At 37.7% G+C, this 14,269-nt stretch overlaps 2 protein-coding genes across 5 annotated transcripts; both read right to left on the bottom strand.

Moving 5' to 3' along the window:
- Nucleotides 1–133: 133 nt before the first annotated feature.
- LOC135644368 (vesicle transport v-SNARE 13-like) lies at nucleotides 134–4,086 on the bottom strand. 3 transcript variants are annotated; one of them, XM_065161895.1, is made up of 7 exons: nucleotides 3,937–4,086; nucleotides 3,411–3,561; nucleotides 3,281–3,339; nucleotides 3,010–3,198; nucleotides 1,940–2,110; nucleotides 1,160–1,250; nucleotides 439–1,043 (listed from the first exon to the last, which is right to left on the bottom strand). In XM_065161895.1, exons 2-6 carry the CDS (start codon nucleotides 3,502–3,504, stop codon nucleotides 1,191–1,193), a joined length of 573 nt encoding a protein of 190 aa, XP_065017967.1. In that variant the 5' UTR covers nucleotides 3,505–3,561; nucleotides 3,937–4,086; the 3' UTR covers nucleotides 439–1,043; nucleotides 1,160–1,190. The 3 variants fall into 3 exon arrangements, with proteins under 3 accessions (XP_065017959.1, XP_065017967.1, XP_065017951.1); XM_065161879.1 differs by having other exon boundaries at nucleotides 1,195–1,250; XM_065161887.1 differs by lacking the exon at nucleotides 1,160–1,250 and having other exon boundaries at nucleotides 134–502; nucleotides 3,937–4,085.
- Nucleotides 4,087–4,975: 889 nt separating this feature from the next.
- LOC135582592 (uncharacterized protein At1g51745-like) lies at nucleotides 4,976–14,229 on the bottom strand. Of its 2 annotated transcripts, XM_065161870.1 has the most exons (9): nucleotides 14,091–14,229; nucleotides 13,831–13,993; nucleotides 13,570–13,675; nucleotides 13,194–13,431; nucleotides 12,934–13,075; nucleotides 12,161–12,261; nucleotides 10,490–10,694; nucleotides 7,304–8,343; nucleotides 4,976–6,284 (listed from the first exon to the last, which is right to left on the bottom strand). In XM_065161870.1, exons 7-9 carry the CDS (start codon nucleotides 10,678–10,680, stop codon nucleotides 5,119–5,121), a joined length of 2,397 nt encoding a protein of 798 aa, XP_065017942.1. In that variant the 5' UTR covers nucleotides 10,681–10,694; nucleotides 12,161–12,261; nucleotides 12,934–13,075; nucleotides 13,194–13,431; nucleotides 13,570–13,675; nucleotides 13,831–13,993; nucleotides 14,091–14,229; the 3' UTR covers nucleotides 4,976–5,118. The 2 variants fall into 2 exon arrangements, with proteins under 2 accessions (XP_065017942.1, XP_065017937.1); XM_065161865.1 differs by lacking the exons at nucleotides 12,161–12,261; nucleotides 12,934–13,075; nucleotides 13,194–13,431; ... (1 more) ...; nucleotides 13,831–13,993; nucleotides 14,091–14,229 and adding an exon at nucleotides 11,238–11,427.
- Between the last annotated feature and the right edge of the window lie 40 nt (nucleotides 14,230–14,269).

Raw genomic sequence — 14,269 nt, 5'->3', positions numbered from 1 at the left:
TAAATGTCGATATACACGTTAATGCCACTTTTCAAGTATTTTACACTTAACAATTGCAACAACCACATGGCATATAAGCTAGTAATACCTTTTCTTAAAACTTGAAGTAGCTGTAGTAATATTACCAGAAAACTTGAAAAGCGAATCAACACACTTTATATTTAAACAAGTTTTGGTTTGACAAACATTTATACATGTGTTTTATATGTCTGCGCAAAGAAAACACACGTTTTTGATATCAAACAAATGATAAATCTGGATCCAAACGGAACATCAAAGTAGGAAATGATTGGAAGAACTGATTCACACGAGGCAGGAGATGTACAAAGTTTGATCCGTTCAATACTACTCAATGCCTGAGCTTGAAATATAGGATCAACACAATTGCCAAAACCAGCGCTACAATGATACCACCGATGATCCACTTGTTCCTGTCCATTCTCTTCGACATGGCTGTCAGGATTTTTCTACTCTTACTGATGTGGTCGTCCACTCCATGCAGCTGCAATTCAAGTCATCCTAAAAAACTTAGTGCATATAACATTGAGGCCCAAATAAAAACAAAATTCAGACTGAAAGCTTAAAGATTTCTTACAGCTACAAGCAAATATATTGCACAATCATGCATCGTAATGTTAAGTTAATGATGATGGATTCTCAATGAGGAAACATACTGCATATAGCAAATCTTTTCAAAAAAATTGTTACATATTTGGGATGCATTGTCCCGTCAAATCAGAAAAACATATTGAAGTACTTCAGCAGTGAAACCATACCATGGAATTCGTTTCTGGTGGTTGGGCATGGTGCAAAAGAAAAGATAGTCTTAAGTGGTCTCAACATATGTCCCAGTAAGCTCATTTTAGTTAGATGCATTAGTAAGGAAAAGAGGAGTCAAGTTCATCGTATTAGGAGAGAAGGCATATAATTCACCGAGAGTTGATCACAAAGTATGTGAGAAAGAGGGCCATTGGATTATCCCAACAAGGACTTGCTCTTCAAAGAGCAAGATAGCAGAGCAGGTTCCAACTGGTGCAAGATACCTGAGAAGCAAAGCTTTAATTGCAAACACAGTGGCATATAGTCTCTAATTAATTTAGTGCTTAGCATTTGCTAAGTAATAGATGACATGGCAGCCAAGAACAGTTTAGGAACTCACTCTCTTATCGAATATGAGCAGGTAACTATATTCACCTGGTCACTTGAGTCAAACTTTCCCATGCACAAATTTTACTCCTCAGGACCACCATCTGGAAGATAGCTTGGATTGACATTGCGATTTCAGATGTATAGCTAATAGGAAAAAAGTATTCAAGGGAAAGAAGCCCGAGCTAAAGGAGGTGGGAGAGGGGAGATAAAGTTTATGGGTTTTTTATATCAATGACTATATTAGAGTGACAAGCTAACTAAGGATATCTTGTGATTATACTCATAAACAAATACTAGTGTTCATTGTATGTAATAGAATGCTAAGCAGTTGTCCCCACATAATCAGAAGCATTAGCTATCGATATGTTATAGATGGTTCTTTTTGAGCAGAATTACAAAAACCCCAAATTATATCCAGCAGCAAAGCACTATGATTAACATGGCTACTACAAATTTCCAAAAGGGACCAAGAGAACTACTGCTCTAAAGTTAATTAAAATCTGACTTATGATTCACCAGACCGCATCAGCTTATCCATAGTGCCTTTTATTCTCTGCAACTCACTCAGAACTCTATGACTACTGGTCCTTAATGAAAATAAAAAGACTCCAAAATTTTTTGTATTTTCTAAATTATAAGCCACGACTGGCATGATCCAAGATGTTTCCATCCACATTTTTGAACAATAAAGAAAAAGAGAGAGAAAAAAAAGAGAGACATCAAGTAGTGCAGAATTTTACAGATATATCTATCACAAAGAGAATATTAAATGATCGGAATGGGAACATACTGTATTATGAGCATGCAAGAGAGATTGACGTTGTTGATGCAGGTCTTGAAGAATTGACACGCCAAGTTCTTCTGTCTCCAAAATTGTTCTTCTACTTTCCTTTACCCTTTCAGTAGATTGATTCAATCTCTCTGTTGACATCATCAACCTTCCTCTTTGATCAGCGGAGACCTGTAACATATGAACCCAATGAAACATGAATCCTATTAGAAAGCACTAGTCACTGACCAGCCAATTAATAAACAACTATGTTGAATATCATAAAGCAACAAAAAGTACTTTTAAACTTTATTCATTGGCCCAGAAGCACAGAAAAATCAGATCAGATCTGATATTCCTTTGGTGTTAATTGGCTGATACAAGGGCAGCAAAAGGTGAACAACATTAGATCGGAGGTTTTGCAGCCTTCTATACTGGTGAAAGACGTCATAGGGGAGAAAAACAACTTCATAATGGAATATTCAATTTAGTGAACTAGGAACCGACATATATACATCCAATATAATGAGTTTTTTTTTTAACTTATTTTAGCATTTTATCTGGTCATATCACCTATACAAGACACTGTACTTTGAAATGTGATATCACTCAGCAAAACTATAAATGGGATACAAGATCAGAATGGGTAACATAGTAGCAGCACTTATCAATGGAAGAGGCATATCAAGCATCATATGTCTTGGTATCCCTTTCATTGCAAGATGACCTAAGTGGAATATTGTTCACCATGAAAAAAAAAGGTCAATTCAATAAGTTTAATTTATTAGTTTTACACTGCAACAAATCTTAATGGTGGTTAATGATCCATGTAGTGGATCCCAAATAATTGAGACCTACGGCTTTGTTGTTTTTATTGTTGTTGTGCCACTGCAACAACTAGTTGCCCAGAAACAAAATCTTCTCTGAAACCGTACTGCAACAAATAATATAAGCTTTCTTGTATGAACTAAGTCTCTTTGTAGTTAGTTACCTGCTATTCAGATAGAGGAGATATAATTTATGGAACTGTACCGAGATGTAGCATAGCTCTTAAACACAGTAAAACTGAGAAAAAGTATAAGATCTTTTACCATCAGTGTGTCGGCCATTCCTGATTCGAGCAGATCCTCCCTCGCAGCTTGGTTAGGATTGACAGTAGTAATCTTTTTTAGCTCACTTTTCAAATTATTCAAGTCTGACTTGTACTCCCTCAACTTTGCAAGCAATCCAGCTTTCACACTGGGCTGCAAACTTCTTGCCTCAAGATCCATTTTTCGGATCTACAAAACAATGCATGAAGAGCTTTTAGAACAACTTTATCTGACCGAGGAATCCAGTAAATTTGTCAGTCCAAAACATTACCAAAGATTCTGCATCATCCACGCCAGATTTAATTTCCGAAACCTTCTGCTTTTTTTGCTCTGCGAAACAACACATGATATTATCCAAACGCTACATCTCAATTACAAGACAAGCGCCTAAATCTTATTACCTCCATCGAGAAGAGCAGCCGATGTGCACTTCCGCGAGAGAGCCGCCGAGATCTCACAATACTGCCGCTCGTAGCCTTCAAAAACTTCGCTCATTCTGAATTTTCCTTATTTTTTGATTCGATGCCCAAAATCACAATTGAAATATTGATCCTATAAAGATGTAATTAATCAAGCTTAGAGAACGACGATCGGCGAAAACAAGGCGGTCGAGTAAAGAAAGATCAGTTTCTCCTTGGAACTTCGAAGGTCAACGAGACTACCGATCTGAAGCCAAAAACCTAATCGTACATCTTACTAAAAGGCATCTGGAAATTTACACAGGAAATCGCAAGAAATCGATACCCACTAAACAAGAAAAAGAACCGACGAATCGAAATCGAAACCCCTCCTCGTAGATCGAACAAAAAACTCTCTAGAAACTGATCATTCCGGATCGAACTAAGGCAGAAGAAGAGAGAGAGCGAGAGAGATCAATCATAACAAAAACCAAAACATCCATTAAGAGTTTTAAGGATCGGATCTTACGATTAGACCACACGACGCGGTCGCCAAGTAAATCGATTCGAGAACGAGAACGAGAGCGAGGGGGGAGGGAGAGGAGACAGGGCGATCGGACGAAATCAACGAAGGCGGCTTTTTATTGGTTTGTTAATTTATATCGAAAGGGGGAGGAAATAGGATAGAAAATTCCAGAAAGCACGAATCCGACCGTCCATCACCTGAGGCGCCTTCCTGTCGGACAATCCTTAGCTTACATCACAACTAACCGCAGTTAGGTTAACTCAAACCGCGAAAGAAGTGGTGGAGATTTTTTTGTGTTTCAGGAAGCAAAACTGAACGTCATACGTTCGTTCACATCACTGTCAATAAGAAAAATCAAGATCTAAAGATCAACCTTCGATCCAAAAATTATCGGACTTGATTGTACTCATATACGTTGCCAATAATTTACGATCATTAAAATAGGAAATCAATCCTTTAATTTTTTTATCGAGACCAAAATAAAGAATAGGAGGAGATTAACGGCGCTAGAAAACGGACGCCTAACTCTACCCGCTAAACACGGAAGCTGCCAGCATTCTTTGATCAGAGCTCGGAGTTTACTCTCTCTCTCTCTCTCTCTCTCTCTCTCTATTCTTCTGGAATACTAGAAGAAGAGGTGTTCTTCCGAGTGCAGAGCGTTGTTCTTCTTTTGTTTTTAGTGAATCTTCCTGTTAAATCTCATTGAGATTAGACTTTGAGCTCCTTGATACATTCACTCAAAAGGCTTATGAGATAGGCTTATATCTTAGGATCGAACAAAAAATTTAGAAGAAATTTTATTATATGATTGATCTAAACAATTCATCGACATATTTAGGTTGTGAAGAATGATTTTGTAAGATAGTATAAGGTCATGTGAAATACTGATGAAGAAGAACATCGAAAAGGTTCGAGCAACCATTTCACTGGACAGAACAAGATGAGATTTTTCATTGGCTGACAACACTACATCAAAATCTGAGCATTATAGCTTCATCTTGAATGCCTATTGCTTCAACCGAATCACAAATGAACTACGATCAAATCGAAAGATATGTGCAACACTATGCATCAAACCGGTGGCAAAAATTTACAGTGTCCAACTAGGAAGTGATATGTAGGTAGAAGAACAGATTTCTCTGGGCACGCTTTAAGGGAAGTAATTGTTACAATGACTGGAATTAGCTATAGTGATGAAGGAAATGCTTCGGTAATCCTACTAAAGACAAGTCCGAGTGGAACACATGCAACAGCAGGTCTCACAATCGTTTCAACCTCTGGCTTTCTGATGGATGAAAGCCTCCGGATCTTTCTGGGAGACAACCTTGATGTTCTGCTATTTGAATGTTTTCTTTCCAAAAGAGAAGGAACATTGAGCTGATCATAGTTCCCCCATTGAACGCCACGATAGGTCTGTGCTGCTTTCTTCCTAGGAGTTGCTCTCCCAATAATTACTAATCCATTCTTCAGTGACCGATTAATGTTGCTTGTAGCTGGCCAACAGTCGTTCTTAGTTATCAGAGTATCACTGGAGCCGTCTTCCATGACCTCAACGGGAGCAGGATGGCCAACAATTGCTTTACCATTCAATTTACTCATGAGAGAATTCAGAGGCACATGAGGTCTGCTAGTTTTTGTTTCTACAGTCAATTCAACATCATATAGTGAAGAACCCAGACCTGTACTTATTTGCTTCACAACCTGGTACTTGGAGCAAGTCAGAGTAGAGACTCGGTCACGAGGAAACAATTGTCGAGTCATCAGAGTGGAGATAGGAATCTGTCGCCTGGATGATCTCTCATGGTCTCTTGAGGGTAGAAGTGAGGTAGAGCAATTTATTACACAATGCTTTAAAGCTTCGGACTGGCAATGTTCCCATTCACTAGAAGAGCAAGGAAGATCAGAACTCTGAGATTGGGAAACATCATATGCCTCTGAAACTGATTCATCCTTTACTAAATGACAATGACAACTATCGAGAGTCAAGAATTCATCCGAATGATTGCTGCCAATTTTTCTGGCCAAGCCTGCAGAAATTTTTTTCTTCTCCATTTGATCCAAGGAATTCTCAGATTGATTGGCCCCATTGATGTGGCTTTCAGAATTTGTAATTCTACTGAACCTCATATAATTCAGGTTATTTTTACTGATTAAATGTGGTTCCACACCCCTCTTTTCTGCCTTCTTATTGACACTATTAAGCTGATGTCGAGAATCAGTAAAGCTACTCTCTCTAAGCCCTTCAGCAAAATGTGATACAAGATCATTGTCGCAGCAACCATTATAATGCTTATCATCTACACGTGGCAGAAGATCTCTGATCGGACAATATTCAGAAGCCTTCTGAAAATCTGGAACCGCATCAAATCATAAACAGTTAATCCATTTTCCACCAGCAACAGGAAACATAAGATCATGCAATATCAACCCTGTTTTTCTCAGACTTATATCATCTAGTATATGAAACAAGTACAGATGAGTAGAAAAAGAGAACATAGAAATACAAGACAAATGAAAAGACAAAAGTAGATGGGGAAAAAAAGCAAAAGACTACATTATGTGATTAAATCTTTAACCCAACAACATTACAAATATCAAAGCCCTTGGAGGCACTAAGTAGCGCATATAATTCTTAGCACCAGATGAATGTTCACTCATAGGAAACTTAAGTTACAGTGGTCTCATGGAGATGGCTGTCCCTGTTTTGCACTGAAGATCCATCTTAAAACAACAAGAAATTTATAAAACAAAAAACGTGTGATAAAAAAATTAAAATGGGGAACCAGAAGGTGATATTAAAAGATCAGTGAAACCAAACACATTGAACTTATATATGACTAAGTTCTTAAACAAAATATGACCGATGTATCCTTAAGATAAAGCTACACTAACCAGAACTATCAGGGTTGTTAATCATAAATCTCATCAATGTTGCAGATACCATATGAACCAAAAATCTCAAAATAGAAGGATATCTGATTCTCAGAGATGTGGACCTCAATCAAGTTTATAAAAAGGAAATTTACTTAGGTTGTTAGTACTTGGTATATTTAAATTACAGTCAACCTTGTTCGTTAATGTAGTGATCTAGCCTTGTTTCAATAAGAGACTTAACATCTCCATTTAAAACAAATCCATAAAAAAAAGGATCAATTAACAACACCAGACTTGTCACATATGACCAACTAACATGCCTATCGGTGAACCACAATTGGATTATTGGCAAAAAAAAATAGAGGTATCAACCGCAAATAGGATTTTTGGCAATCTCAACCTTTAAGTAATTCATTGTCATTCACATTCTGCGGCAAAAACAATTAGCCAGGCTGTCAATTATTAATATAAAATAAGAAAGAAACTGAAAGCTTACCTTCACCAATACAGTCACCCATTACAAGGGGAATATTGACCAGGCCATCAGAGCATTCATTGTCGATGAACTCCAACATGCTTGCAAGTTCACAGTCCTTGATTTGAGAATTGAAGTCTGTGCCATCAAATTTACAAGTGCTCTCAGATGCACCCAACAATGTTTCACCCAATGTTCCTGAACCACATGTAATATTTGTCCAACTTGGAATAGATAGCAGTTCCTTTGATGTTTTCTCAGTAGCTTCTTTAAGAGGCCAGAATCCTCCAAAAGTACCATCCCAGTAACAATATGACGGAATTATAATCCTACTACCTTTGCAAACTTTACTCAGTGCATGGTGACAGTCTTTTCTCACATCCTCATGAGCTTTGGCACTCGATCGCTTCCGTTTCAGGCATGAACCAGAACTTTCACAGCTTATTATTGGACCAGAACTAAAAAACCTGTTATTTATGTTTGATTTGCTGAGCGAAGCACTGTTAGGAAGGGCTAAGTCAGTAAATAATTCTGTTTCAACATGCACATGAGGCTTTCTAGTTGATATAATCCCCAATCCTATGTCCTGAAGATCTCTCACATGGTTTATTCCTTCACCTTCTGAATCATTTGGAGTTCTCCAATGTTCTTTCTCCATCAGTTGAGCATCAGCAGCAATCAACTTATCCAGCTGTTCATATGACACCAAAGATTGAGCTATCTCTTGGGATGAATTCTCTTCAAAAGTATCAAATTTTCTGGCCATCAAACCTCGTTGCTTGTCAAGTCTATGCATCTTTTTTGATTTTTTGGTAAAATCACAACCTGTTGCTCTGTAGAAGTTGTTCATTCCTGAGCCATTCTGCTTTCTGGAAGGAAAGTAAGACTTCTCAATCTCCAAGGCATGAAGAATGGCATCTTCTCTGTGGACGTACTTCCCTGTACTGGTTGAGAATTTACTTGAATGAACTGCAGAAGCCATGGCCTTCTGGATGCATTCGTCAAACTCCCCACAGCGAAATGCTTTAACACGTGTTGATTTCTCAAGATTATACCAGTCCCTGAATAAGTAAATTATTAGCAAAACAAAGTTTATGCTAGTAGCAAGATAATATAAGCATCACATAGACTAGTCGCAGAATAATTTTTCGCATGGGATATGCCAGTGTTAATTAAATAATAAAGAAAAAACCAAAGAATGCAAGAAATTAAACACCAGTCAGTATGTACCACTGGCCTCACCAAGGACCAGTATTAGACCATATAGATTGCCACTGGTCAGTATTTAATTTTTTATTATTTCTTCTGATAAAACTGGAAGATATGAATTGGTAAACCACCTGCTACACTGGTACCATGTCGGTCCAATCAGCTATCAAAGGCGATATCTGACTGAGATTTAAATCCTTGTTTGATGGAATGCCTTACATTAACACTTAGCAATTAGATGTCACTTTATTGAGTCATATGCAGATACTTTTGCAACATATTCCTTCATTTTGTCATCTCTCTTATAGGTCAACTTAATAAATGCCTTAACCCAATTAATATAATTTTTTTCTTTTTCACTTTTCCTTTTTATATCTCATTTTTCCCAAACCTTTTCACTTCTTTGTCACTTTAGTCTCTGTTTTAAGCTTGAAATGATATCCCAACTCTTCAACCATCCATATTAAACACCTTAACCTAAATTTTCTGTCATTGAACAGCTGACTTGATCCAAACCACCAAGAGAATAGAAGGTTCAGTTGCATTTTTTTGTAATTTGGGAGCATTAATCAGGCAATAAAAAGAAGTTAAGGATTAAGTTACTTCTACATCCATAAACCCTTAAGCTTATTCACAATTTCTTAGATGGGCTCCACAGAAAATTGTATGTTGATCAAAGAACTGATCTGGGATTTGTTCTTTTATGGTTCCTATCATTAAGCTGCATGGAATGACTTCCTTCACAAGGGTCCAGAAAACTATGCTGCATTGGATGCTTATATTTATGATATCTCTCCCTTAAGTTTTCTTCACAGATCGAGTGAAAATACTGATTTCAAAAGTTTAAAATAGTTAAACTCCTGAAATAATGAAAATCACTGTAAACTTGGGAATCAAGAACTAGTAAGATTTGGTCTTTCATATTTAAACATCAGATATTCTATCATAGCAATCACAAACTTTGTCTATTGGTAATGCCAATATTCCAATTGATCATAGTATCCATATGACCTTTTCGTTCAAAGATATAACAGCAACAGCAACAAGCCTGTAGAAAAGACTGCTGTTATCTCTGTACACAAATATAACATTGAAAACCTAAAATGACCACATTAATAACTCCATAACCACTTCGTTCTCAAATTTCAACCAACAGCGAATCTCAGAATGACTCTGAAACACTTTTGAACATACTCCTGCAATATTTCAGAATAGGACATCTAACTTACAATCAAAGATTATCATTATATTTTCATTTTGTGCAAATGATTTTTAGTTACGAAGATACTCCCAACCTCCCCACCCTCCCCTCCTCCATAATTCATTAGTTAAAAACATGGTTGATACAAAGGACATTAATCAGCATGCAAATTGGAGGCCTTTACATCTTTAAGAAATTCAAGTTATTAAAATTAGGCTTTTAGTCTCTACAATTGGCCTCACGATGATAAATGATGAACTAAAATCTTAGCATTTATGACAGACTTTATAGGAATTCTGCATTTAAACATTTTCATTCAGATTCTATAACCACACAAGTCAACATACGAAGGCGATAATTGTATCATAAATAGATAAAAGCAAGGGTGGATCATCATCATCATCATTAGCTTCGTAATTATCAATATCATGCAAGATGGATTTGATACAAGGCACAATAAAAAATCAAGAGGGTTCCCCAGAAGACTGAGTAGATAACCAGGTCAAGACTGCAGTAGTGGCAGCAGGTGAACTATTTTATAAACTTTGTTCTTAAGGCCTTGATAAATATAAATGATTCTCTTTTCCATAATCACCTGACATGTGTTCAAGTCTTGTGTATTATAACTTATTCTAAATGTGAAAACATATATCTATATACTTTGAATGTGAATATAGAAAAATCTCTCTACTTCTGTACTTAATTGAGAACAGTCCCCTATTGAAGAAAAGGAGAACATTTCAAGCAACTTAACAAAGACGGAAAGAAGAATAGGTTTAACAGATGAGAAAGCTCACATGCTCCCATCTTCTCTTCCAAGAAGCTTGATGGGAGTTCCCGATCTCGGAGGAAGCAAGCATTTCACAGGCAGTTCATGCAGCCCCACAGTCCGTCCAGGCCACCATGATCCATTTCGGCGGCGGACCCACACCAGGCCCCCAACCGACACATTGATACTGCTTAAGCTCGCATCTTGCTGGCTGCCCATAGCAAAACCAAAACCTACAAGAACATAACCATTTAAGCTAACCAAATCAAAATACATATAAAAGAGGAGAAAAAGGAACACCCCCTTCTGCTTTAGAACGGAGAAATTTCCAAGAGCAGATCTTATTAGCTCGGAGAAAAAACAAGAAAAAATGACTATGCCAAGTAAAAAAGAGCACTTCAAAACCTCAAGAAAACACAAAGCACAAAAGATCAAATAAATAAATAAAAAACAAATTATTGGGTAATGGATTGAGAAGATGGACGAGAAGACAAAAAAAAACCTACGGAAGATAGGTCCTTCCCTGCTGACGAAAAAACAGAGACCAAAAGGACCGCAAACGCAGACGAGAGGCCACGAAGCTTAAACGGTCCAAGGAAGAAAAGAACCGAGATAGGATAAAAATCTCATTTTCTACGAGATTTCCATCTGCTTCTCCCCAACCTCGACTGGATTAGTCACTAGTGAAGAAAGCGGCTTGATCTTTTTTGTTATTCTTCTTCGTTATAGTTTTCAGTTGTCTTCTTCAAAGAGATGGTTGGCGATGGCGGCGTTACCTCAAATGGGGGAGGGTTGAGAGGGGACGGCGAAGCGCAGAGACGACAGAGGAGCGGAGAGGAGAGGGAGAGGGAGAGGGAGAGGGAGACGGAAAGACAAGGGAGGGCATGGAAGGAGGTATCCGGCGCAGTGTTTGGTGAACTCGTAGACACAAGTGGGCCAAACGTCACTTGGTATTTCTTATGAGGCTTCTACTAGTGAGAATGGCAGTAACTGCTGGCTATAAGGAACTCTCCTTATATATGCTGTGGAACAGTTCCACTCTTTTTAGTCCAACCTAACTATACCTTCAACTTTTCTGCAACAACGACAACAATACATTTGAAATCGATTCCCATGAGATCTAATATAATTTTGTATTAGTTATTTAACACAACCTTCATCCTTTGAAACTAGAAGCCAACACATATATAAAATCTGCTTTCAAGAGGAAAGACTAGTATGAGATCCTCCACAAGTTACAGCTCTTTACCATTAACATCACTCAAAATTCAAGGAGATATAAGAAGTGTGCTTGACCTTCAATAATCCATAATATCTTGTATTTTCCTTTATCATGCAAAGGGCTTAGGGAAAGCATGTTTTGTGGATTAATCTTTGCCAAGGAGGGGGAAAGAAGAAAATGAAAAGAAGGAAGATTGACCTAAAACCATGACCACCACCACACCATCATCCTTCCACACAAAATGAGTCAGCTGGTCTGACAAGCAAGTTTCATGACTCTACTTCACTCCATTATTTATGCAACTCAGTATAAAAACACATAAGTATAAACGATAAACAAATCAGATGGGAAAATGTTACAGACATGATACATGTGATGATGCTACACGATAAACCCCGTCAAATCACATTGCATAATCAACAAAGTGGAAGAAAGACTGCTTAACATTTACACATTTACAAAGTTAATATGGATTACCTCCTCAGGCTTAGAGAAACTTTGTAGCTCATCATTAGCTTCATGTTCATACCATGGTTTCACTGATAGAAATTGGCAGTTTTACAGACTAAGCATCTTTCCTGAAATGTGAATATTGTCCAGTTAAAAAAAAAAAAAAGACAAACCAACACATTTACTTTGGAAGACAATTCATAATTGTCAACAGAAATGAAAAAGAAATTGTTATCTACCCGATGATCCTCTGGAGAACATGGATGCTAGAACTGCTAGTAGATATAGAGAATTGATGATAATGTGGGAAACATAACGAGCTTGCTGTTTTATCTTTTTTTATCTGTAATCATAATTACTCAAAATGAAATCATTTATATATCTAGTCAAAACAAAAGGAGAGCTAAAAGTTCACAAACTAAAAGAAGCACTCCAAATCACATCCAAGTTTCACCAAATAAATTATATATATGCAAATTGAGGTCAGAATAACCTTGTTGATATTTCTGGTGCAGTGAATTGCACAACTTTACAGTTTGTTTATGCCTGTAACAAAATTGCATAACTGAGGCTGTGCAGAATGCATGAATTCTGTCAACAAATGACAAATAACAAGAAAGAAGTCTGGTTTGACTATAAGTCTGATGTGACATATAGTTTCATGATTGAAGAGCCAGTGGCATCAGATACAGAAATTACAAATTGTCAAGATATACCGCAGACAATTATAGCTTGGATACATGTTATATTATGGGCTAAGGAACTTGTTGATTACTAGCATGCCAATCACAATTACAAACCTGATGAAGAGCACCCCATCTGGAAAGGGTGCCAGTAACTCATACTCACATATACATTGGCATGTGGATCATTGTATTCAAGGGCCAGTTCCAATGCTCGTGTTTAAAATTCTTCCTTCCTCAAATTCTTCAAGAGGAAAATCTATCGAACAGTTACAAATAGACTAGTTACTATTGGAACCAATGGAATGAATAGAGGTGGAACAAGACAAATGTGTATGCATATTGCTTCTATTCCGAAAGTTGATGAAGCTACTTACCGGAGCAGCAAGTAAATTAAATAGGGATGGCTGAACATTGTGCATGGATGAATAACAATTTGTTCTCCCAGAATAGGCTATGCTTCTTGAGCGCCATACCATAGATTTAATCAAATGCCTCTTGCTAACATCAGATGCAATATCAGAAAGCAAGCTATTGGTTTCTTGAAGTCCATTGTCCGAGGAATTGGAGGTGAATGTCACACAGCAGACGGAAGTAATTGCCCTGTTCCTTGACCTGCAACTGAATTGACTGTTAGCTCTCTGTTTTATCTTATAGATTGGTCCAGAAGTGAAATGATTAGAGATCTAAAACCAGTATTCCAACTCTTCCAATATCAAAAAGCAACAAAGAAATTGGAAAAGCAACACTTACAAATCGAGAGAAACACTACTGTTCTGACTCTTTAAATGTCGGAGTTTAGTACGAGCAATTGAAGAATTCAATGTTTCCATGCTTTCAGGGCGTGGCAATTGAGTTCCTACCATAAAAGTAGCAACAGTTAGAAGGAAGATTAGATCCAATAACAGATGTAGTCCTTCAAACCATCTGGTAATCAGAAGAACAAATTGTGAGATGGAGCAAAATACTCTCAACGTCATCAAAAACACCCTAAAAAATGTCATGAAAGGTAACCAGATCACATGCTGCTCCAATTGATATCTGCCGAACAGACTCGCGCATTGATACACGGCAACAATTAAGACTACAAATCAGCAACGATCAATCATTCTTCGTCACTGTGACCGGTCCATGCGCCATAAATCTGACGGATTAGAAACCCTAAAGCAACGGATCCCTGAAGAACATGCCCAACGCAAGATATCAATCGAACCGAAACGGAGAAGACGGGAAAGGAGGACGCACCTTGACGGACCAAGAAAAAGTAGGATTACCCCAAGAATCGCGGAATGCAGCAGTGGAACAATGTGATGGTAGGTCAGGGTTGCCAGCCAGTAGTCGGAGAAGAAGCGGGGGGGAGTGAGGGAGAAGGCAGAGAGAGGAGAACGGCGGCGGAAGCGCGGGTTGGTTCCGTTGCATAGGTGATGACCCCCTGTCGACAACCAACTGAAAT

The sequence above is a fragment of the Musa acuminata genome, chromosome BXJ1-4, assembly GCF_036884655.1.
Source record: "Musa acuminata AAA Group cultivar baxijiao chromosome BXJ1-4, Cavendish_Baxijiao_AAA, whole genome shotgun sequence".
Classification (NCBI taxonomy): Eukaryota; Viridiplantae; Streptophyta; class Magnoliopsida; order Zingiberales; family Musaceae; genus Musa; species Musa acuminata.
Note: the sequence above shows the minus strand (reverse complement) of the source record. Positions and strands in the feature narration are given on the sequence as shown.

Excerpts from the sequence above, each read along its gene's own strand:
- LOC135644368 (XM_065161879.1), bottom strand. The coding sequence starts at position 3,504 with ATGAGCGAAGTTTTTGAAGGCTACGAGCGGCAGTATTGTGAGATCTCG. Across the intron at positions 3,199-3,280 it reads TGGATGATGCAGAATCTTTG|ATCCGAAAAATGGATCTTGA; the intron begins GTAATGTTTTGG and ends ATTGTTTTGTAG. Across the intron at positions 1,044-1,194 it reads AGTTTGACTCAAGTGACCAG|GTATCTTGCACCAGTTGGAA; the intron begins GTGAATATAGTT and ends TTTGCTTCTCAG.
- LOC135582592 (XM_065161870.1), bottom strand. The coding sequence starts at position 10,680 with ATGGGCAGCCAGCAAGATGCGAGCTTAAGCAGTATCAATGTGTCGGTT. Across the intron at positions 8,344-10,489 it reads GGAAGAGAAGATGGGAGCAT|GGACTGGTATAATCTTGAGA; the intron begins GTGAGCTTTCTC and ends TTACTTATTCAG. Across the intron at positions 6,285-7,303 it reads GGGTGACTGTATTGGTGAAG|ATTTTCAGAAGGCTTCTGAA; the intron begins GTAAGCTTTCAG and ends ATGCGGTTCCAG.